Source organism: Oenanthe melanoleuca, chromosome 13, assembly GCF_029582105.1.
Source record: "Oenanthe melanoleuca isolate GR-GAL-2019-014 chromosome 13, OMel1.0, whole genome shotgun sequence".
NCBI lineage: Eukaryota > Metazoa > Chordata > Aves > Passeriformes > Muscicapidae > Oenanthe > Oenanthe melanoleuca.
In genome coordinates, this window is record NC_079347.1 from 7,415,873 (window position 1) to 7,438,072 (window position 22,200).

The following is a 22,200-nucleotide window of genomic DNA, read 5'->3' on the forward strand; positions in this document are numbered from 1 at the left end:
AAGGGTCTCAGGTGGCCCTGCTCACCTGTTGGTGGACCCGTTGTAGCAGTAGTTGGGCAGGAAGTCGAAGTTGAGCTCCCAGAAGACGTGCAGGGTGATGCGCCCATAGGGCGCGGACACGTTGTGGTTGGCCTCGCGGAACATGGCATCGAAGCTGTCCAGAGTCATGTGCTTGCACAGCAGCCTGTGAGTCAGCCTGTTGATTTCCAAGAGCCACTCCAGCTCCTGCAGCACATAAAGCAGCAGAAAATGCAATGTATTACAACAGAAAGAGCTGATTTAATTGCCAGGGGAACGGTTTTTTATCCACACGCACAAAGAACTACAGGTATCAATTTAACTCAGCAGCCAAGGCCACTTGCACTTCCACTCAAGGGGGTCCTGGTCCAGTATTTTGTGACCCTGCAGGAAGCAGAATTAATTTGCTCCCCACTAAGCACTGGCTGGCTTTCACCCCAGAATCCTCCGAAGGTGGAAACTGGCAATTTTACACTACTTGACTCTGATGCTCCTGTAACATATCAAAGACATCAAATCCTGAACACACACCAACAATGTCACAGCCACCTTCATCCATCTGGGAATTAAAGCCAAGATTTCCTTCTCCCAGTTTACAGGACTCTCTTACATGGGCTCTGCAAAGTCTAACTGCTGACTGTCACTTTCTGATTTACACAGATACTTAATGGTCTGATAATAATGCAATTAAAGCTACACAAACAGGAACAGTAAAGACTCAGCAGCACAAAAGAAGATACATGACTGGCTGAAACCTACTGCAGGGGAACTCAAACCAGAGGACAGTTGACTGTGCATCCCCAGCAGTGTATCAGTCTCCCTGCTCATACTCAGAGTCAATAGAAGTTCTTACCACGATGGATGTCAGGTCCTCGCTCTCGAAGCGGCTGATGGCCTGGTCTAACGATTTGTACATGGCTGCAGAGATGCGCTGGGTAATGAGCCTGTTCAGGTCGATTGATCTGCCCAGCAACTGGCAAAAGAAGAGATTTGCTTGTTATATACTGATGGGGAAAAGGTATTCTGTTTTTTAGTCAACACACAAATTAAAACCAAACCTCCAAGTCTGCTTAAACATGAAAGTGGCGGCGCAAATGCCTTGGTTGAGTGCAGATTACTTGAGAAGGAACGTGGGAAATGTGGAGCATTTTTGTGTCACAAACGGATTTAACCCTTCTCAGCCCAGAGCTGATCTCAACTAGGATGTTCTCCACCACCAAAAGGGGTAACAGACCAGGAGTGATGAGTCTGGTGTGCTGCTTGCACCGTACCTGGACGTGCCTCTGCTTGAGCAGCGTTTCGTAGCGGTTGGACGGTGGGTACGGAATGATCACCCCGTAATTCTTGCACTCAGCCCGGAATCGTTTGTCCAGTAAAACACTGAAAAAGGGAAGCAGTGCCAGGAAAACAGAAGTGTACACTATCAGCTTCTCTGTGCGTCTTCCCAGAGTTGTTTTTGCCCTTCTTTTAATCTTGGCTCTGAATGCCAAGAAATCTCTGCACACTAAATCACAGAGCAGTGGTTGTTATCTGGCGACTGCCCTGCTTGTCTTTTGTGGCTAAAACATTCAAAAAGATAAAAAAAATGTGCTGGAAGAGATCAATGCCAGGTACTGGGTGGTTCCTCCCTCCTTGAAGATCTGCTGTGGGAACATTTGGTTGGTGATGGTGATTGTCCTCCTTCTCTAAGGCCAAATGTGACCTAGAGACAGAACCTGCAGTCACACTGAAGACCTGGTTCACCTTTGGGGCCATGAGAAGAAAACTCTCACTTGATTTCATTCATACCCTTTAAATTGGTAAGGAGGATATGTCACAAAGGTTTGATCTCCCCAAAGGGAGAACAAGTCCTGCTGCTTTACTAGGGTGAGGACAAGTGCATATTCCTGTTTGTAGAGATGGGAGGCTTCCAGTCCTCTGCCTGGTACAAAACAGAAGTCAAGCAAGGGCATGCCTGCAATAAGCTCAGTTTGCTTTTCTGCTGCTCTCACAAACTGTACTCCAACAGCTACTTCGGATGCCAATTATAATTTTTTCAGTTTTAACTGTCTCCCTAATTAATTTTCCCCATCTATACCAGTCTGATGTGGACAGCCAGCTCTGGGGGACAGGGATGATCTATGTTTTGCCTTCTTCAGTGGCTGCTCCCTGAGGGAAACCTTTTGGTTAACATCAATTTGGATGCAGCGATATCATCAGTCACCATCAGCAGTCAGGTTCTCCTACCTGCCAGCCATTGCTTTGTAATAGGCAAAGATCTGATCTGCCAGCTTGTACACAAATTGATCAAAGCACAAATTCACCTGGGGGAGAAAAAACAAGACTTGGTGAGGGTGTCACCAGCACAGAACAGCTCCTTCCTACGCATGCAAGATCAATACAACCCAACACAGATCTCTCATTTAACACAAACATGTATTAAAGGTCACACTATCCAAAAACCACCCTGCAGCCCTCACAATGCTGAAGGTAAGCAGAAAATCGCAATTACATTGCTCTCATCATGGTTTCTGCATGTTCTTACAGGTCCTGGTACCCTACCCTCATTCATCCTTCCCTCTCAGGGAATTTCTCATTCTCCTCTGATGTCTCAAACCCTCTGCTCATCAGACTCTGCCATGTCCCCAGTGTTTGACAGCTTTTAGTTCCCATGGTTCTCTACAGGTACAGCTGAGCTGAGGCCCTTAATCAGAAGAGTCTGTAGGGTCTCTGGAATGGTGATCTTTTTGAAAACTTCTCAGTCTGATGTGATACTTCTTACAGGAGAAAGGTGCCCAGAAAACTGCTGGGTCAAACAGGGCAGTGTGACCCCAGTGAGCTTTTTCTGTACAATAAAGATGAAGAGAACTTACTTCAGCTTCAATTTCATCATACAAGAACTGCTTTTTGAACTTGGTCAAAGCATAGTATGCACTGTCATTGTAGAGGTCCAGGGGGTACAGCACATACCTGAGGGCAAGAACACAGACCACATCTAAAATTAACTTTGGAGCTTATCAGCACAAACTGCAGCCAGTGCATGTTGTGCCCTGCCTGATGCATAAAAAAAGGCTTTTCTCTGACTTCATGCCTATCACTGCCACTCCCTGCAGCCCCTCAAATAGTCCCTCTTTATCCCTGGGTTCTGCAGAAAGCAGCTATAACCAACCTCAAATGAGCTAAATATGAGTTGTTCAATCAACACCTGCTTCTTCTCTGCCCTTAAAAAAGCTTTCACCCTGCCCTCACTCCAGAGTGCTCTGACAATGCCCACAGAACAGAAAACCAAGTTTTCCTAATGAGGAAGACATTATGAAGATGACTACACTTGCAGAACAGCAATTCCTCTCATCATTTATCCCACATATATAAAAAAAAGTTGAGGTGGCTTAGCCTGGGCCCACCCCCTTTGGTGACACATCTGTCTCAGTGCTGTGTGCAGGTGACAGTGCCACCGTGTCCTGCCCACATCCCAACAGTTGCCAGCTGCTGTTTATGAGACATAAAGAAGTGGCAGTGCCAGGAAGTCGCCCCTGTGTCTGCCAGGGAGGTGCTCACACAGCACATCCATGTGACAGCACACCAAGGAACATCTATTTACCTCCCACGACAAAAAGACTGCTCATCACCAGCCTCCCCTTCCTCCTGAACAAAATCCCAAACCCCAGCACGGTCCCAGTGGAGCCCAGCAGCTCTTACTCCATCATGGAGGGCTCTTTGGTTTCCAGGATGTGGTCTGTGAGGATCCAGGGCATGGACATCTCGATGGGGAACTGGATGCGGCGGCCCATGGTCAGCTCCAGGAAGAACTCCCTGAACCAGAGCTGGGACAGGTCACAGCACTGCTGCAGAGCTTCTGGAAGGCACAGAGAATCCCTGTCACCCCCACCTTCCTCATGGCAGTGAGGGCATGGCTCAGCTGCTGCTGTCTTGCTTTTGGGTATGGAATGTTTTTCTAGGATGTCTCTGGTTTTAAACCCAGACCATGACCACGCTGCCTGAGCACTTGGTAATGCAAGAAGAAGGAAGGGATCACCCCTTTTGCTCTAGAGGGCCAGGGAGAACACTCAAATGGCTCAGAGTTATTCTGGAAGAATAATTTAACTGTGCCCAGTGGCTCAGTTTGTCTGGGACAGAAGGAAAGTCCAGTCCTAGAAAATAAACTACCACCTGCAGCTATTTGCTCTTGCTGACAGCCCTGTTCACATATGACTACTCCACAGAAGCATTCCTGAACCAGGCAGAAGTAGCACATTTGAGAAAAAACAAGAAAAATCTGCATAGGTCAATAAGGAGCAAAGCTGATCTGCTTTTGCCTTTCTGAGCATGCAAGGGCTGGGTTCAAGCCTCCCCCTGCCATCATCTCACCACTGATGTTGAGGAGGTGGGTGAAGAAGAAGGACTGCTTGTGGAACTCCTCAATGGCCAAGACTATTGGCCCATCCAAGCTGCTCCTCAGAGTCTTCTTCGAGCCACTCTTGTCTGCTATGAGGGACTCCAGCATGGTCCTCACCATGTAAAGCTTTGGAAAAAAGGTGACAAGCAGTTACCACTCTCCAGACACCATCACACACAGCCTTGGTGCTCTGGGAACAAAAAGTAACACTTATCCAAGGTGGTCACCACATAAGCCACTATCCTTCAGAGTTAGAGATAATTAAACCCCTAAAATTATACAACAAATTGGACAACAAAGCAACATTTCACACACAACAGCATGAAGACTTTGTGGAACAGAGCATGGAAACAGCTGCTAATCCACAGGGTGGGAGACTCCTACATGGCCCCAACACCATTAATTCCCCACACAGGAGACACTCACATACCTGTGTGCTTGATGGTCCTACAGCTCGTCGTGGGACTTTAATGTCAAATCCACCTTTGGGATCCTTCTCACCCCTCAGGCAGGGATCATTGGGAGGCTCCCGACCTCCCTCCCAGTCACAGATTGTTTTCCGAATCGCCTGAAGGACACTGGGGTGGGAGAGAGGCAGAGCAGTGCTTCAGGTTGGTTCTGCTTCAAGATGAAAACACCTATGGCTGTGCACATATGGGGGGCAAGGTGCCTGAGCTGGGGTCACACATCTCAGGTACACAGCTGGTATTGGTGGGGTGAAGGCCAAAAGTCACCTCTGGCTGCCTGTGCCCTGGAGCACACACAGGCCCACGTGCTGGTGTACCACCAGGAGTAACACTAATAAACACATAAATGGGGTTTGCAGTGCATTAGGGACACACTGACCTGATCAGAACGTTCTTCTTCTTCCTGACAGCCTGCCGGAGAGGCTCCCTCAGGGTGACCTGGGCAAAGTCCTGCAGGGCTGCGTAGATGGTGTTGCGGATGGCCTGGTTGAAGACACTCTCCATCCTCCCCATCAGCACTTGCAGGCCTTTGATCATGGCAATCACCTGAAGAAAAAGTTAAACCCAGATGTATCTGCTGTTTTTCCATTGTGTGAATAGGGTTATAAATCCAGCATTGAGAGAATACATTATGAATTAATTCTACTCAAGTAACACAGGCCAGCTGATCAGGCAGCTAATTTTTGGGTGTTGGCTGCTTTACAGGGCACAAGAAGCTGAGGAAAGCATTTATACCATCAGTTCCTTGCAAATGGCCCCTGTCCCTTGTTTCTATTCCTGATCCCTTGATATCTTTAATACCCCACAATCCCAGGAAAAGAGCACACGCTCCATGTGTGGGTGCAGCCTGCACAGAGCACAGCCCTCCCTCCCCAACAGCACATAAGGCAACATCCAAACCATCCTGGACTGGGTAAGGCAGGAGGAAGGTGAGAGCCTCCCAAAATCTGGCTCAGAGGACTGTTGCCACTGTTTACAGCCAGCCAGGCTGAGAGCTGGTGTGTCCTGGGGACTGGCTGAGCATCTCTTGTGTTTGCACAGCTCCTGAACACAGCTGCTGCTCTTCCTCCACATCACACTGCTCTGCAACCCTGTTCTGGGTTTGTGTGGCAACATTCTGGAAGCTGGAGGCTACAGGGGTGACTTCTGTGAGGAGCTGCTTCCAGCAGCTCCATGTCCAACAAAGCCAATGTCAGCTGGCTCCACAACAGACCCAGTGCTGGCCAGGGGCAACTTAAAGGCCAGACTGAGGGATGTGGGGACCCTTAATCCCTTAACACGGGTCACAAGGATGGGGAACTGGCAGAGTATGGTGAGAACACCCTTCCATTCTCTTTCCCAGGCCTGAGGAACACGGAGAGGAAGCCAGCAGGGACTGGCTCTGCCTCCTGTGCAGGTGGCACCTACTTCCACAAAGGCAAACTTCTCCTCACTGGTGTAGTTGTAGCGCGTGGCTCTCTCGTACTCCTCGGCTGTTCCTGGGCAGTCCTTGTTGCAGAACTTATCTGTGGGATGAACCAGCTTCCAAGAGTACTAGAAGATGGAAAGAGACCATGTCAACATTGCAATGAGGAAGGAGATAGGCTAGAAAGAATGAATTAGGCTATATGCCAAAGGGGCATTCCCTAGGCTTCACTGCAGTTTGACATTCCTGGCTTTATTATCACTCATTGAATTGGTTTTTTCTGTCTGGGAGGCTGCCAGTCATACCAGGCCTTTGACATCCAGGAACTTGTGCTGAGATGTGGCCAAAACTTCGCAAATTAAGAACTTCCATCAGCATTTGAATTGCAGTTTCAGTTGCTCCAGACCCAGACTCATCCCAAACTGCTCCCAGTGGTGCAGGGAGGCACTCACCACTTCCATGACGTGGGCACTCCACTTGGACAGCAGCTGCAGCCCCCGTAAGGCCAGGTCAAAGAGCTCCCTGTACTCCTCATCCGACTTCTGGCTGTCCAGGCCTGAGCCAGTGACCACCTGGAAGACATCACATCATGTCAGGGCTGCAGTCAGCAACTTGCTGCAGGGGCTTCACTCTGTCAACGGATTTCTCTCCCAAATCCCACCTGAAATGAACTCCTGACCTCATGACCAAGCTAGAATTGAGTAAAGCATACACTATCCCTCAGGAAAAGGGACTTTGGCAAGGCTTTTTTTACACAGATAGTTAAATTATTCCCTAAAAATAAAATGAACCTGACCTGTCACCTCAGAGCAAACAACTGGCTGTTTTTATTCCACTTTCCCATTCCTTTTTGATGGTCTAACACTACTGAAATCCTTCAGAGTCTTTTACCTATTAAAGTTCAAATAAGCTCTTACAAATGCCAAAAAAGAAGTGCCTGAGAATGCTACAATTTGTTAAACTGACACTGATGGATGAGGATCACACGTGCAAAAAACAGTCCCAATGGCATCAGAGAGGGCACTGGCATTAAGTAATGAAAAGAACAGAGATGCCTTCATGAACTTTCCTCAAAGCCCTGACTGACAGCCCTGTGTAATTGAAAAGCTCTATTTGCCTGTCATTGCTGTTCTGACATTTGCCTGACTATAAACATTTAGTTGCCAGGTTTTTTCTGCTTATTTTAACAAAGTTGTGGTCAAGGAGCAGTTGTTGCTGTGGATTTCCTGGTGCATGATTTTGTACCTGCAGGAGCATTCTGTACTTGCTATTTTATTGCTGCATCAAGAGCAGTTTGTTCAACCCATGTTCTCCATCCCTCCTTGCTGTACATCTGTGACAGACCATGGTCCTGCCATGTTAGATCCCAGAAACCTGGGGGTTTTGAGCTTTCCTGAGCTTTCTGGCACTGACCCCCTGGAGAGCACTGCTTTTGACCTGAGGCCTTAGAGAAAGCTTCTAAATTTAAGTGATAAAGTTAAAATCACGGGTGTGCAGTTAGATAGAAGTGTGTGCTTTCACATGATAAAGGGTTTAAAATTTGAGGTTTTTATAATATAGTAATAAGTATGGGACAGACTGAAGATTTTAGGTAGTGTGTCAGTGTTCATCTTCTTTCTTCTTCATAGGTATCAAGTAGTATTTTCTGGTTGGTAAGTCAGTGTCACACTGAGGGTCACGGAAATTTGGTTATTGGGTTAAAAGGATAAAAAATATAGGTATTAATTGGATATAGGTATCTATTGGACTGTTTAACTTTAAGAGACCTTGTAGCAGCTAGATCTTCCTCCATTTTCCTCACTTCTAGTAAGTAGCTAGAAGAGCTGCTGAACGCTCTGCACTTTCTGATAAAATTTAACAACCAACCAAGCCGGAACACGAAAAAATCCATTTCCTTTTTTTAATCCTAGCTGTAAGTAAAAACCAAAAACCACTAAAACCAAGCAGTGATTAAGCAGTGCAAAGCCCCCAGCCCTGAGACACTGCCAGGCTGCCCTGTCCCAGGGCTGCAGCTGGACCCACCTCGCTGTTGCTGTAGCGCGCCAGCTCCGAGATGAAGCGGATGTGGTCGTCCCGGATCTGCACCATCTGCTCACAGATGTTGTACTGGGGGCTGATGCTGCTCTGAGTGCACGTCCACCTGGGCAAAAGAGCAGCAGTGTCAAGGACAGGACACAGCTCCCACTCACAGCCCAGGACAGCTGCTCTCCTCGCTCTCTCACCACGCCAGCCTGTGGCGTCTCTCTGCAGTGTGGGGTCTCCAGAGGTGGGCTCACACTTGTCTCACCTTTCAGCCTGAATGTGTCTTCTCCATCCACCCTGAGGGCTGCTCTCCATGTGGGCTCACCTACCCCAAGGGCAGGGATGGCAATTTCCCAGGCCATAACAGGACAAGCTTTCAGGAAGGGTGGACTTCAAAGACCTGCATTGTCTGAATCCTTTCTGCTGAACCTGAGGATAACCATCCCCTTCAGAGGCCTTCCCTCCAGGTTTGGGTTGTGCTGCTTCTTCTTCAAAGAACTAGCCCTCCCATTGTTTTTGCTTCTGGCTCATGCTGCTAGCTCAGTCAACAACCCTGAGTATAAATGATGAGCAGAATATGATTATCTGAACTAGATTTTCATTTGTATTGAGCCATATATACCATGCAACAGGGGAATGTCATCCTAAAAAAGGGCAGCACAGTTGTATGAAGGAATGGGACAAACCAGGGCTATTTAATTTAACATCTCCTTTCTCCCTGTAATGTATTAGCCCCAGAATCAGAATGGCTTCACCAAAATATTTTGTGCAAACCATTGTCCATCAGTGAGATTTTCATGTCTTACTCTGTCATCAAAATGTAGAAGTTCAGATTATACATTTTTTCCCCTAAATGATTGTCCATCTTATAACAGTCCTGTTCTCCAATTTAGACTTGCCATACAAAAGGAAGGTGAGAAACCTGCCCCTGGTATGGACACACACAAATCCCTACACTTAACTGCACTTGTTGCCAGTATTTGTGGTGGTAGAAGGTGCTGGAAATGCTGGGCCAAGTCATCCCCTGTGAAATCCATCTTCCCCCAGTCCCCCTGTTTGGCTCTTACCCGTTTCCACGTGCTCCCCACGGGCTGGGGCAGGTCAGCAGGACTGGCCAGGGCTGCCCCAGCCCTCCCTGCACAAAACCCACTCCACAGTGCAGAAACAAAGCGCCATGCGGGAAACACACCCATTAATTCCACTTGCACGGGGACAAGGGGGAGAGAAAGTGACAAAAACAGTATTAGTAAGAAATGGGGATTACATGGAAGACCTTGGCAGAGTTAGAGCTGGGAGTCCCATGCAATTTGCTGGGAAGGCAAGTGAGTGAGGAAGAAACATTGGTTAGTACGTACGGCACACAGACCTGGGGAGACAGATTTCAAAGACACACATTAAAATTGTGCACAGGTAAAACAGCCCATGAGCTGCCTTGGTTTTGAGATGAGACAATCAGGAATGCTGCTGACACATGCTTTTGTTGAAATGTGCTTTCTGATCGATTTGGGATAAAAAGGCACAAATCTTCAGACAATTTCCCTCTTTTAAAAAGAGCTTTCAAAAATATTCTTTAATTCACATCACACAGAATCATATTTTTCTCTCTTTTCCCCCCCCCACAATTTTAATTGAAAACTTTTTGCTCAAGAGTTTTGCCACATTGTTTTCAAACCTCTCCTGAACAATTAATGGGCACTTTTCAACCAGTTTTTGGGAGGGCAGGGGAGCAGAGCTGCTCCTGGCAGGCAGAGAAGGGTGGAAGGGGACGAGCAAACAGAAGCAATGACACTGCAGGTTAGTTCCTGTCCTGCTGAAGAGACAGCCTGGCCTGGCTGCTGCTCACAGACACCAGAGAAACCTGATTTCCACACAGAACAGTCCCACAGGTGGAAATCCCACAGGTCACTGCCTGCTGAAAGCCTGGCTGCCACCCACTACAGCCAGACACAGCTCAGACAGGCTTTGCTCACATGTGGCTGCAAACCTTATTCCAAGGATATCCAAACCTAACCAGTGGTGATCACTGAGTGATGCAAAGCTACAAACACAAGTGGGGTCTCATGTGCCTGCTGTGACTGAAACAACATCTGTGCATTCATCTGAAGGCAGCAGCAAACTGCCCGTGAGCCCAGGCTGCTCCTGAGCTCTCCACTCCTGCTCTTCCCTCACAATATTCTGAATCATTGAACCATTAAGGCTGGAAAAGGCCCCTAAGATCATCAAGTCCAACCTTGATCCAATCACCACTCTGTGACTAAACCAGAGCACTGAGTGCCACATCCAGCTGTTAGTGCCACTCTCAGTCTTTTCCAGTTCATTAATTCCCAGAGCATCCCAGCCTCTGGTTCAATCCTCATTGCTGCTGTCCTTCAAGAACCCTGCCCGAGCTAGAGGAGACACCCTGGCTACTGCAGAGATCCTCTGCTGTGTCCATGCTCTGGTGGATTTTGTCCTGGGGGTGCAATGTGTGGATTAAAATCTCCCAGAGCAGGGACACACTGCTCACACTCACACAGCTCACAAGCACTCAGTGCTGCCCAATCCATGCACAGCCACCCTCCCTTCCTCCTGCCTCACTTCCAGCCCCCTCCCAGCCCTGCCTGCCACAGGGGATGGCTACACAGAGCTGGCTGCACCCCAGGACATCTCCCCATGCAGGGACAGGGAGGCACACACAGCACACAGGGCACTCACACCTCACAGGGACACACACACGTGGGGCTGTGGCTCCCACAGCCCCCAGGACACACACAGAAGCCAAGAGACATTATGGCAGGCACTCACTTGGATTTGTTCTCCTCATAGTGAGCACTGGTCTTAATGTATCTGGCCAGTTCTATCTGCATATCGCCGAATAAAGGAACCACCTGCAGCTGCTGGAAAAGAAAACAAAAGATGTTGAAACACAGCAGAGACAGAGAGAGAGAGAGAGAGAGAGAGAGAGCCTGGCCCAGCACAACACAAGGGACTCCAAGGCATGCTGCACCTCTGAAGCTTTGGAAAGTGTCAGGCTGTTTGAAGCAAAGTGCACACCTGGACCCAGGGTCATTCCACACCTAGGAAATGACAGAATGATCACAAGGCTTCCTGTGGGAGGACATCACCCCCTGGCATGCTCTGGAGCCCTGGGCTCACTGCTGCCAGTTCAGTGCTCTTTTTACAACAAAAAGAGAGAAGTGTGGTCCTGAGAAGGCCCTATTGCCTCCCAGCCTAATCCTTCAAGAGAACAAAGAGATGAAAAGCCAGCCTGTTGCTGTTCTGGACACCCAGAAAGGTGTCAGCTTTCCCCAGGGACTCAGCACTGTGGCTGCTTGTGATGTGTCTTAAAACTTCTCCATAAAGAGAAAGACACAGGCAACATAACACAGCTCTGCTTGTCCTTTACATCTCAGAAAGTTTTGGATGGGAAATAAATTCCAAGTGCTCTGAAGATACCTCAAGCTCAGACAGGTCCCTCCTTCACTAAACTTCCAATTGCAAACAAAATCCAACCAAGGGATACTGACATCTCATCAATAAAATACAAAGCTTCAATCTCACCCAGCTACAAAAGCCTTGCCCCAAAAATCAGGGAAGATGGGGGCAAATTCCCTGTCCTATTATCACACACTTCTCAGGCTGAGCTGTGCACAGGATGTGTAATGCTGTCATCAGGGACTCCCTGATGTGTCATCTGGCACTTCCATAAAAGGTTTAAATGAAGGAGTAGTTCATTTTCACTACTCAAATTCCTGGCAATCCACTAGAAATTTAATCAGAAGGCAATAAGCAGATGTAGTGAAGGAGTAGTTGGTCCTTCCTCATTGAGATCTGATAGTTTGGAGTGGCACTTCAGTGATGAGGTGAGGCCACAGCAGATGCTGGAGAAATGCAAATGGAAATCAAGCTGGAAAGGAGAAAGTTACTCCATGCAGTGGAAAGTATTTTACCTCATTCTCTGATGGCCCACAGCACTTTGCAATGAACAGCAGATCTGTCTGAATGCACCAAGATGACCAAACCCTACAGATTACACTGAAGGCTTGATTTAGAGATTTAGTTGAATTAGCAAAGCTGGAAGACTCTAAAGAATGACATGACAAATCACCTTTGCAGAGCAGCCACTCCAGTGATGGGAGGGTTTTTAAACACCTCATCACTGGCCTGTCCATAAGGTTATGGTGTCTGTGGCCCCCTGCTCCTGGGGCTGTGACCAGGAAATGATACAAATTGGGGTAAATAGGGCCCCCCTTTCTCAGGGGAGGCTGCAGCAGCCAGCACACCAACCTTCCATCAAACCTGGGCTCACCTGTTCCCTCCCCTGCACACACCCAGCACATCACCCATAAACTGAACCTCAGGGCAATAAGCAGAGACATCCTCTGTCCAACATCACAGCCAATCCCTTCATCCAGGCTCCCCAGGGAGAATCCACTGTGCTGGAAGAGTGAGGGGAAGGAGCCCTCTGTGCCCTCCCACAAATCATCACCTTCTCATTTTCCCTGATCTGGAGCAAGTGCTGGTAACAGAAACTAATCTTTCCATCTCAGGGGAAAGATTAATAAAGGACTCACGAAGGACTGCTCAAGCTCAGTGGGTCTCAAAGAAAACCAACTGCTTCATTTGGGAAATTCTTCTGCTGTCCTCTTGCTCTTTGCCACCAACTCATTTGTCTTTTGCTGATCCCACCATGCCTCCTACAGCTGACCTGCTCCAAACCCAAAATGCCTCCCAGACCCAGCCTGTGCCCAGCAGCAGTGGAAAGGAGGCACCACCTTCCCTGAGGTGCTGTGTGGGCTCCCAGCCCTCCTCCCCACCAGCAGGGCTATCCCAAACCTTTCCTGTCCTCAGTGGTCCCAGGGCAAGGCAGCCTGGGCTCCAGCTGTGCTCAGACCAGGCCAGATGTGCTTCAGCAGAGAGAGGCTGTGCAGCTGCTCCCACTCTGCTGCTGGGAACTCCCAGGCTTCATGGGCCTTTCCCCAAAATCCACATCTCACACAAGACAAAAACAATTCATCAAACAAGACTGGACCCTTGAAGATCTCGCTGAGCACCTCCAAGTCCCAGCTGACACAAACTCCCCCAAAAGCTTTCTCTGTGCTGCAGGGAGCACAGTTTATACATGAAATAAAACTGCCAGGCCACACATTGGCTCACCAGCTGTGCCCTCTGTCCCTCAGCTCAGCAGCTTGCAGAGGGAGAGAGAAGCAGAACCATCACCCACACCTCAGCAAACCAGCCAGAGACTGCAAACCTGCCTCAGGCATGTGCAGAGAGAGAAAAGCCATGCCAGACAGGCACATCCTTCCCTGCTCCATGGAACAGCCTCCCCATCCTCTGTCCCTTGGCAGGAAGCAGCCAGAGCTGCAGCTCCCACTGCTTCCAGAGCCCTGGGAGAAGCCAGTCCCAGCACTGCCCACCTCACCCCTGCTGCAGCTCTGTGCCCAGGCCTGCTCACAGCAATTCCATTCTTCAGCCTTTGGCCTAGATAGCTTCTCAACCCTTGGGTTTTTTGGACCTGTAAATGACTCCTGTGGTTTGTTTTTTGCTAGCAGCACGTGCAGTGGTACAGGCTGCTAATCCACTGGTCTGCAAAAAACACCAGCCTCACACAGACAGGTCACTGACCTTGAAGAATTTGTCTATTTTGCTAAGGTTGATTCTCTTCTTGGCATCCAACTTGTAAATGTTGCTGACATTCCCATCCATGAGATACAGGCCAAACCCCATCACCTGGAGAAGATGGAAAGGCAAGGTTTCATCAGCATGAAATCAGCAGCACAAGTCAAAGACAGTTCTCTATCACTCAGCATGAGGAAAGAATTTCAGATTCCTGTTGCCACCTGACCCTCAAGAGGAAATGTTTAAAATGTGCCTGTATCTGCCAGGATGCACATGGTAGGCAGAGGACACACGATGGATTGCTTCTGTTGTCTGTGCAAAAACAAAGGATGCTTCCCTTGGCTATTTGTTCCTCTTCTCTCCACATAGCAACAACCTAAAAGTTTTCTCCACCTGAAGGCAAAAGTTTACTCCTGGAGAAGAATTGAAAATGCTCTCTTGGATTGATTTTTTCCCCCCCATTAATTCAGTACAAATCATTACAGAGAGTCAAACTCCCTGCATTACCCTTCAGAGAAGCCTGAGATGACTCACATCATTGTCATGAAGTTTTTATGGCAGTAATGACTGCAATCATTGCCAATAACTGACTGACAGCAAGGACAAACACACCAAACAAAGAGATACTTTGGCAGGTTTATCTTGAGGATTCTTTACAGCCAGAAAAACAAACCTGGGAGCATCTGCAGGGAATTATTGCTGGGAATGGGCATGAAGAAGAAAATTCTGGAGTACAAAGTTGGTGGTGATGTCAAGCCCATGATCCTGCACTTCCATGCACAACAGAAAAACCCCTTCCAGCCTTGGAGGATGCAGGGCACCCAGCAGTGCTCTCACCCAGAATGTGCTCTGCACCTGGCAGGCACAGCTGCAGGCAGCACTGGGAAGGATTGAGGGGAAAACAGAGAGATGGAGATGGGGAAGAGAAGAGGAAAGGGAGAGAGGAAGGAAGATTTTTACATGGGAATAGGGGAGAAGACCCTAAAGAACAGCAGAGGATTGATGGGAGGAGGTCCAAGCTAGGCAGGAACAGAGGCAGCTCTGGGCACTGCCCAACAGAGCTGCCACCTGAGAGCTCTGGGGTGACATCCCCAACTCAGGGCCATGTCCAGCCTGCTCAGCTACAAAAACAGGTGAGTGGGAGGACTGAGGTACCACAGCAGAGACACAAAGCACCAGAGATCAGAAAGGGAGCAGGAAGAGGAGGAAGCAAAGCAGCTTTGCTGCTGCTGCCTGCAGAGCACTCACAGAAACTTGTGTGAGCAGAGAAAACTGTCTCTGCAGAGAAGGATGTGTGTCAGCCCAAAGGAGCAAAAAATCAAGAGATTGAAGAGAGATGTTTTCCTAGGAGTGAATTTCACTTTACTAAAACAACAGTGAAACTATGTAAGTACCCAGCCCCAGAAGCATGGCCCCACCTCACCTTCAAGAGCATGTGCTTCTCACTGGGGGTGAGATACATCTTGTTTTCATAGTAATCCACACAGATGTTGACAATATCAGCCAGCAGCTCCTCATAGCCAGGGATAACCTCTAGTTGTTGGTGCAGACACTGAAACACAACAGAAGCCACATCATCCACGTGGGCACAGGAACAGCAGAAACCAGGCAGGAAACACTTTAAGGATTAAGAGAAGAACAATAAGAGGTTCCTTCAAACCTCATGTGTGTGCTTTCTTAAGTTTAGCAGCAGAAGACTGAGCCCATGGTACCACCTGGAAAGAACAACCTTCCTCTGCAGGACAACTCTTCCTCAGACTGATCACAACACCCAAACATCAGACAATGAGAAGTACAGGGGGTGACTCTGAGCAAGTGTCTGACTCCTGTCTCTGCAATATTTTAACTGGTTAGCAGAACCAATGGAGCCTGTGAAGGGCCATGGGGGCTGAGCTGCAGGGGATGGAGTTCTGGCAGAACCTTCACCTCCCAGAGCTCTTTTTACATCTTTTAGACCTTCATCTTTGTCTTGACACAGAAACCTTCAAAGCCACCCAGGATGACACATTGCTGGAAAAAAGACCACCAGAGCCAGTGGCAAAGACCCAAGAGCTGCTGCCACAGCCTGGCCTGAAGTGCTGCCAGCCTCAGCAAGACCAGTGCTTCTCTCTGCTCCTGAAAGGCTCAGAGCTGAGGGAAAAGGGACCTGCCTGGGTGATGCGGTTGTGGTTTGCCAGGAACATGGAGAGGTTCTGGGACTCCTGGATGGACTGGGGATCTGCCATCTTCCTCAGGAACTGGGCAGCTCTGCAAGGGACAAGCCCAACATCAGCAAGGGCACTCAGCCAGTGTCACTGTCACCACCCACCCTCCCTGTCTGACCTGCAGCAATGCTGCAGCCTCAGATCCCCCTGCATCTATTCACCAAGAGGGAATTGAAACACAACAGGGCTCAGAGATCTCACAAAGAGAGCCTGGGACAGCACAGAAACCCCATCTCCAGCCCTGATGTGCTCCTGCCCTCACTGCTGCTCACACCAGGTGCTCCCTTGCAGACCAGGCACAGCCCTGCTGCTCTGTCCCCTCTCACCTTTTGTAAGCAGAATGATCATTCTTGACGCTGCACTTCATGTTCTTCAGCTCATCCAGGACAGCAAACATGTTGATGAACTTGCCCAGAGTGAGGAGATAGGCCTCAGACACGAAGTCCTTCCTCCTCTCAGCGTGGCACAGACGCTTCACCTCGCTGCAGAACCGCTCGATGGCCTTGCGCTGCAGGGCAGGCACAGGGTCACGCACACCAGGGCACCCCTCCACCCACCAGCTCCTTCAAATAAGCATTTTCTGGCTGGGGATGGAGGCTGCAAGGCTCCTCCTTGCTGTCCCCATGCAATGAGGCATTGCTGCAAATCACTGCTGACAAACACTCAGTGCTCGAGGGGAGAAAGGGGCTCGAACGCTCCAGCTGCACCTGCCCCGAGTGTGGGGTGCTCTGAAAAACCAGGCTGCAGTTTTCAGCTGGGGCATAAAGACCTCACAGGACACAAAACCTAAAAATGGTTGTGAAACTCAGCTGCAGGCAGTTATAATGCAGGTGGTGATGGGGAGCCCACAGCAACTGGCAGTGGAGAATCAGCTCTTCACATCAGCCAACATCCCCAAAAACAGGAGCCTGTGCCACCCTTAGCTCCAAACAGTGGGGCTCTGGGTCTCCATGAACTTGAAGGGCTGAGGTGTGCTGTCTCCCAACCTGTATAGAAGATTTTGGGGCTGAGCAAGGGACACACAGATTTTCCTTCTCACAGGTCTCAGGTTTCTGCTCAGGTGGCTGCAAGGAAGAGACCTGCTGGGGCTGTCCTGGCAAGCAAGGATAGCACAGCCCTGCTTAGGACATTAACACCAAAGCAAATAGACTATTTTTGCCTCTCTCCTTGACAACTTACCTGAAAATACATGAACTTCATAAGCTTGGTGACTTCTGGCTCCAGGACTTCCACTGTTTTCTCATAAATCTCCACTCGGTTTGGCTGCTCGTTACATTTCACCTGCATTGCAAAGAAAGTCATCTGTGTCAGCACCAGCTTCTGAGCCAGCTGTGGGTCACTGTGGCACCATCTTCTCCTTGTTTCACAGGACAACAGAGGGAGCTGAAGGAGCTGGATCTCAATACAACAGGTGAAAGCAAAAGGGGATATTTCAGATCTGAAATTCTCTCCAAGCACTCAAGGCACAACCCTGACTCTGGGGGACAGAAGTCTCCTAATGCATTTGTCTGGCATAGAACAGAAGCAGCATGGAGTCTGGACTTGCTGTATAATGTGGGAATGTTGTAGCATGAAGTTATCTGAGATTTGTGTTGCAAGACACAAGGCACTGGTTACAGCTCTGCTAGAGCCCCACTGGGATTATTCTGGTTCTGCTGAGATCCATTAAAATCACTGGGCCTTTTGTGGCTGACAGCAATGAACTGAGTCACTGCTGCTGGACTCCTGGGAAGCTAAATTTAAGGACTTACTCAGTTGCCATCCATCTTATTTCCAAAACAGTTATTTGGAGTCATTATCAAACTTACAGGGAAAACACCAGCTGCCCAGGGTATCCTGCTGTCCTCTGGTTTTGTCTGCAGCTGTTGCTCCCAAAAAGCTGTGCTGGGGCTGACAGTAGCCCAGCAGCTGATTCTCAGGGCATGGGGGGACACATCAGTCAGCCTGACATGGGGGATGATGCCAAAGCAGCCTTGCCCTCTCTGCAGAGGGCAATCTAACCTGCCCTGCTGTTCCACACTGCAGTTAGGCAGTGCCATAGAATCACAGAACATTCTGAGCTGGAAGGGACTCACATGGATCATCCAAGTCCAGCTCTTAGCCTGGCCCAGGACAGCCCTGAGAATCCCACCATGGATCAATGGCCATGAGGATGCAGTTGGGTTAGGGAGGAGTGGTGCACACCCAGGTGCACACTCAGGTGTTCTTCCCCTGTGAAGCCACAGTCTCTGATGGAGCAGGAGCTGCACCTGAGCAAGCAGGGAGACTGGGGGGCTGAGCACAGCCACACCCATGTGCCCCATGGCAAAGCACAGGGGTCACTGCAAGACCAAACCTGGTCAATCTGCAACTGAACCCTCTGCTGTGGCATCCTCTGCTCCTCCATCACACACAGCACTGAGGGGAACACAGGGGGCAAGGGCAGGGACCCCACAAGCTGCTCAGAGAGGCACAAAGTCACAGGGAGGACACTAAACAGATGATCTGTAGTGCTGTCTTGCCATCAGCTCAGCCACAGGCTCCTGCAGGTGTAGCCAGGGCAGGCAACAGCAGCACATAAAAGTACCTAACAGCAGAAATCTCCTCATGGCTGGGTCTCAGCATCATCTGCTTTGCTTTTCCTGCTTTTCTGTCCCCACTCCAAACTAACCCACACTCAAGACAAAACCAAAGAGGTGCTCTGGGAGCAGCCCTGCCTGGGAAGGGCCTGACTACCTGAGGGATGGCTCGAGAGCAGCTCCTCCACGTGTAGAGCATCACAGCGTACTCGTGGCCTTCTTCCAGCATCTCATTCTGAAAGACACAGAATGGGAATGTCCCTTCCTGCTGCTGTGGGGCAGGGCAGGACTGCAGGCTCAGCAGCCTGGGGACAGGGCTGGGGACTCACCATGCTGGAGTGCACCGTGGCCTGCTCGATGTACCTGGCAATGCCTGTCACAAAGGCGTTCCTGTCTTCAAAGTTCGTGTCAAAATTAGCCTGAGGGCAAAACAGGAGATTGGGATTAAACACAGCTGGTTGTTTCCTCACCTGGTACAGCCTAATGTGGGATGTGTGGGCAAAAAGCAGAATTAGTAGGGCTGCTGGGGCACAGGAACTATTTGAGGTGCTGCACATCTAGGTCTGAAGTAGTTTCATACACACACACACCATGAGATGCTTTGGAATCACACATGGCCATCCTGCAGGGAGTATGTGTGCAAATACAGAGGTCAAGACAGACAAATCCTTGTAAAATCAAGCCAAACTTTACTGCAGCCATAACAGAGAGAAAAGCTACATCAATTATTCTAAGGATTTCATCTTGGTAACTCAAAGACAGATGCAGCCTTATTAATTTCTGTTTGTGCCCTGGCTGCTAGGGGAAGACCACATCCTGTCAGCAGGAAGTGCAAGAGATAAACACAGAGAAAGGGCAGGGGATGAGCTGTCTGGAAAACATAAATATGAAAGCCAGCCCTCATCCAGGTGCTATTATCAGTGCTACTGCTGCTCTTGCAAGCACAAACAGTTGTTGGGACAAACATTTGTTCTGGAAGCTGTGATACAGTTTTGGATTGAGACAGGGGAGCAAGAAATGGCAGAGGGAGGTGGGGGATGGAAAAGCAGCTCCCCTGGCTCTCTGGAGTGCCCTTCTCATGCTCTGTGCTTGGTGATTTCCCCTGCCAGGCTGGCTGATGGTATCTGCTGCAGGGCAGGGCAGACAGAGGTCCCAAGCACCCAGAGCTGCTCCTGGTGATGACAGCAGCACTGCAGTGACCACACTCACCTCAACAGTGACTGCCTGAGTAGGACAGCTGGGAGCACAGAGCTGTGGCCACAGGGCCACTCTTCTTAGTGCCCCAGGACATCACATGTGACCAACGTGACAACAAGCTGAGACTGCATGTGCATTTCTGGCTAGCAGGGGAGAGGGCTACACAAACTGAGCATGATGAGGAAACAGGCTTGGCCAACATCTCCAGATCCAGCTTAGAGGAGGATTTTAGGCCCAGCTGTGTGCACACACTCATGGCCCTGAAAGGAGGCTTTGCCATAAGGCTGGACCTTGAGCCCCTCATGAGAAACAAGCCAGCAAAGGCTAAAAATTTATTGAAAGAAGAGATAAGCAAATAATTACAACAAGATTTTTCAGGGAGAGCTGAGATTTGAACAGCCCAGAATGACCTTTGTGTCTGATAACCCACAGAGATACCAAGGCTCTGGAATGAGCCCAGGGTCTGACCTGCTGAAAGAGATCCTGTAATTCCAGAGCCCTGCATACAGGGCACAGCAATCACAGTGCTGGTGTATTTATATTTATCCTGAGCCAGCAGCTCAGGAGTGGCAGGATGGAGAAAGGAACCCCCTATTATATTTAACCCTGGGTGTGTGCCATAGGGCAGGGTGTGGTGGCCAAGCAGCAGAGGCATCCCACTGTGGAAGCAAAAGCAGGAGCTGAGCTGTGCCCTGGGCCCCTGCCAAGCTTTGCTCGGTCAGTGCAGCTGCAGCTAAATCTGAGTTGTTCAGGGCAGAGAAGTGGCTCTACAGCTGCCCTCCTCCATGCCAGCAGCTCCAGCTGTGCTAGAGGCACAGGCCAGCCAAAGCCAGGCAGGACTTTGAGCCTGCCCTGCTCAGTTCGATGCACGCACGAGCATGAAAAGGAAGCACAGAAACACAAGCACAAATAAACATTGCTGAGAACTTTCTGCTGTTATCACAAATCTTATCTCCTGCTTCCAACCCATTCATGTACTCTGGTCCTCATTTTTGCCTGGCCTTAAAAGTGCCTTTCACCAGGCTCTGGTGCCTTCCTTTCAAAGTCCTTGGGAACAGATTTGTGGCTAGATCTGTCCTGAGTGCTTCCTTCCACACGCTGAGCCCCGAATGTTTTCAGCTGGTCCTCACAGCACCATGTGGCCCCGTGCTTTGCATGAACAACCCTCCCTGCCCTGTGCCTCGGGGAGCTCAGTACCTGGTACATGATGGAGGAGGGAGGAGGCTCAATGCATGGCTGCTGGTCTGGCAGGGGCAGCTCCTCCAGCAAGTCCACGTTGGACAAGGCATCCTCGAGCGTGACGTGGGTCGTCATGGCTGCGGGTGCTCAGCTGCCCTGCTAAACCCAGAGCAAAAGAGAGCTGATAGACAGACAAGACAAGCAGCCAGCAGGCAGGAGACTGAGTGGGAAAGGAAAAAACCAGAGCCACGACTGGCTGGCATTGCAGGGGACAAAATCCCAATTTATCAGTTTTCTCTCTTCTGTGCATTAAACCTACACCTCTATGTCATCCCTGTCCTTCTGTGATTCAACAGCAGAGCAGGAATGCAGAGTAAGAGAAGCACAACTACCCACCCAGGCACCCTCTCTTAACTCTATGCAAAACTCTCTCAGACAGAGAGCTGGGTGCTGCAGTGCAGCTTTAGCAGCCCCGGGTGAGAGCGTGAGCCCCGAAATGCAAAGCAGTGCTATCAAGAATATCTCCTGAAGCAGCCTGATTAGAGAAGCATGACGGATGCTGACACTCACATGCTCTCCTTCTCACACACATGAACAGCCCTGAAAACTGTAAACAACCAACTGCATTAATTCCCAGAGGTGAACTGGAAAGGCTCGAGTGCTGTGCAGGCAGAGCTGTGGCACTGCAAGCAGCAAAAACAGAAGTTGCTGTTAAATTTCCCTGCTTTTACCACTGACGTGGCATCCCCTGCCCAGTCCCAGCCCAACAGTGCCAGCTGCATAAATGGAAATAAATACACATAATAAAATCAAAGGGAAACATCTCTGAAAGATCCCTGGTGCTTGCCCAGGCAGGCTCCCAGTGGGAACCACAGAACAAACCTGTGTGTCCCTGTGTCCCCTGCCACTCACCTTGGCTGTGCTCAGGCAGGGGGACAGGGCTGTCACCCAGGCTGAGCCCTTGTGTAATCACAGCCACAGGGCTTCCCCAGTTAATGCCTAATCCTGTGCAATAGCTGCAGCCACCCAGAGCCTGTGTCTCCCAGAAAAACACCCAGCTGCACTTGGACATTTGCAGAGACAGAGTTCTTTAAATATTGACACCTCATTCAATTAGCAAATCACACTCCCTCAGTGCTTCTTGCCTCACTCAGAGCCTGTCTAGTTTGAAATG

The 22,200-nt window shown here is 49.5% G+C and overlaps 1 protein-coding gene across 10 annotated transcripts in view; it reads right to left on the bottom strand.

The window, feature by feature from the left end:
- CYFIP2 (cytoplasmic FMR1 interacting protein 2) overlaps window positions 1-22,200 on the bottom strand; it is a 48,806-nt gene that overhangs the window by 21,276 nt on the left and 5,330 nt on the right. The window contains exons 1-22 of one of the 10 annotated variants that reach the window (XM_056502365.1): window positions 21,939-21,979; window positions 21,045-21,182; window positions 18,980-19,069; window positions 18,808-18,885; window positions 17,272-17,373; window positions 16,419-16,600; window positions 16,039-16,135; window positions 15,312-15,440; window positions 13,895-13,999; window positions 11,072-11,163; window positions 8,288-8,405; window positions 6,718-6,837; window positions 6,268-6,393; window positions 5,240-5,406; window positions 4,824-4,971; window positions 4,366-4,519; window positions 3,697-3,853; window positions 2,871-2,967; window positions 2,245-2,321; window positions 1,290-1,398; window positions 872-991; window positions 26-225 (exon numbers count right to left, since the gene is read on the bottom strand). In XM_056502365.1, the coding sequence (XP_056358340.1) occupies window positions 26-225; window positions 872-991; window positions 1,290-1,398; window positions 2,245-2,321; window positions 2,871-2,967; window positions 3,697-3,853; window positions 4,366-4,519; window positions 4,824-4,971; window positions 5,240-5,406; window positions 6,268-6,393; window positions 6,718-6,837; window positions 8,288-8,405; window positions 11,072-11,163; window positions 13,895-13,999; window positions 15,312-15,440; window positions 16,039-16,135; window positions 16,419-16,600; window positions 17,272-17,373; window positions 18,808-18,885; window positions 18,980-19,069; window positions 21,045-21,161 (2,585 nt within the window). In that variant the 5' untranslated portion in view covers window positions 21,162-21,182; window positions 21,939-21,979. The other 9 variants (XM_056502364.1, XM_056502370.1, XM_056502368.1 and 6 more) reach the window with 9 other exon arrangements.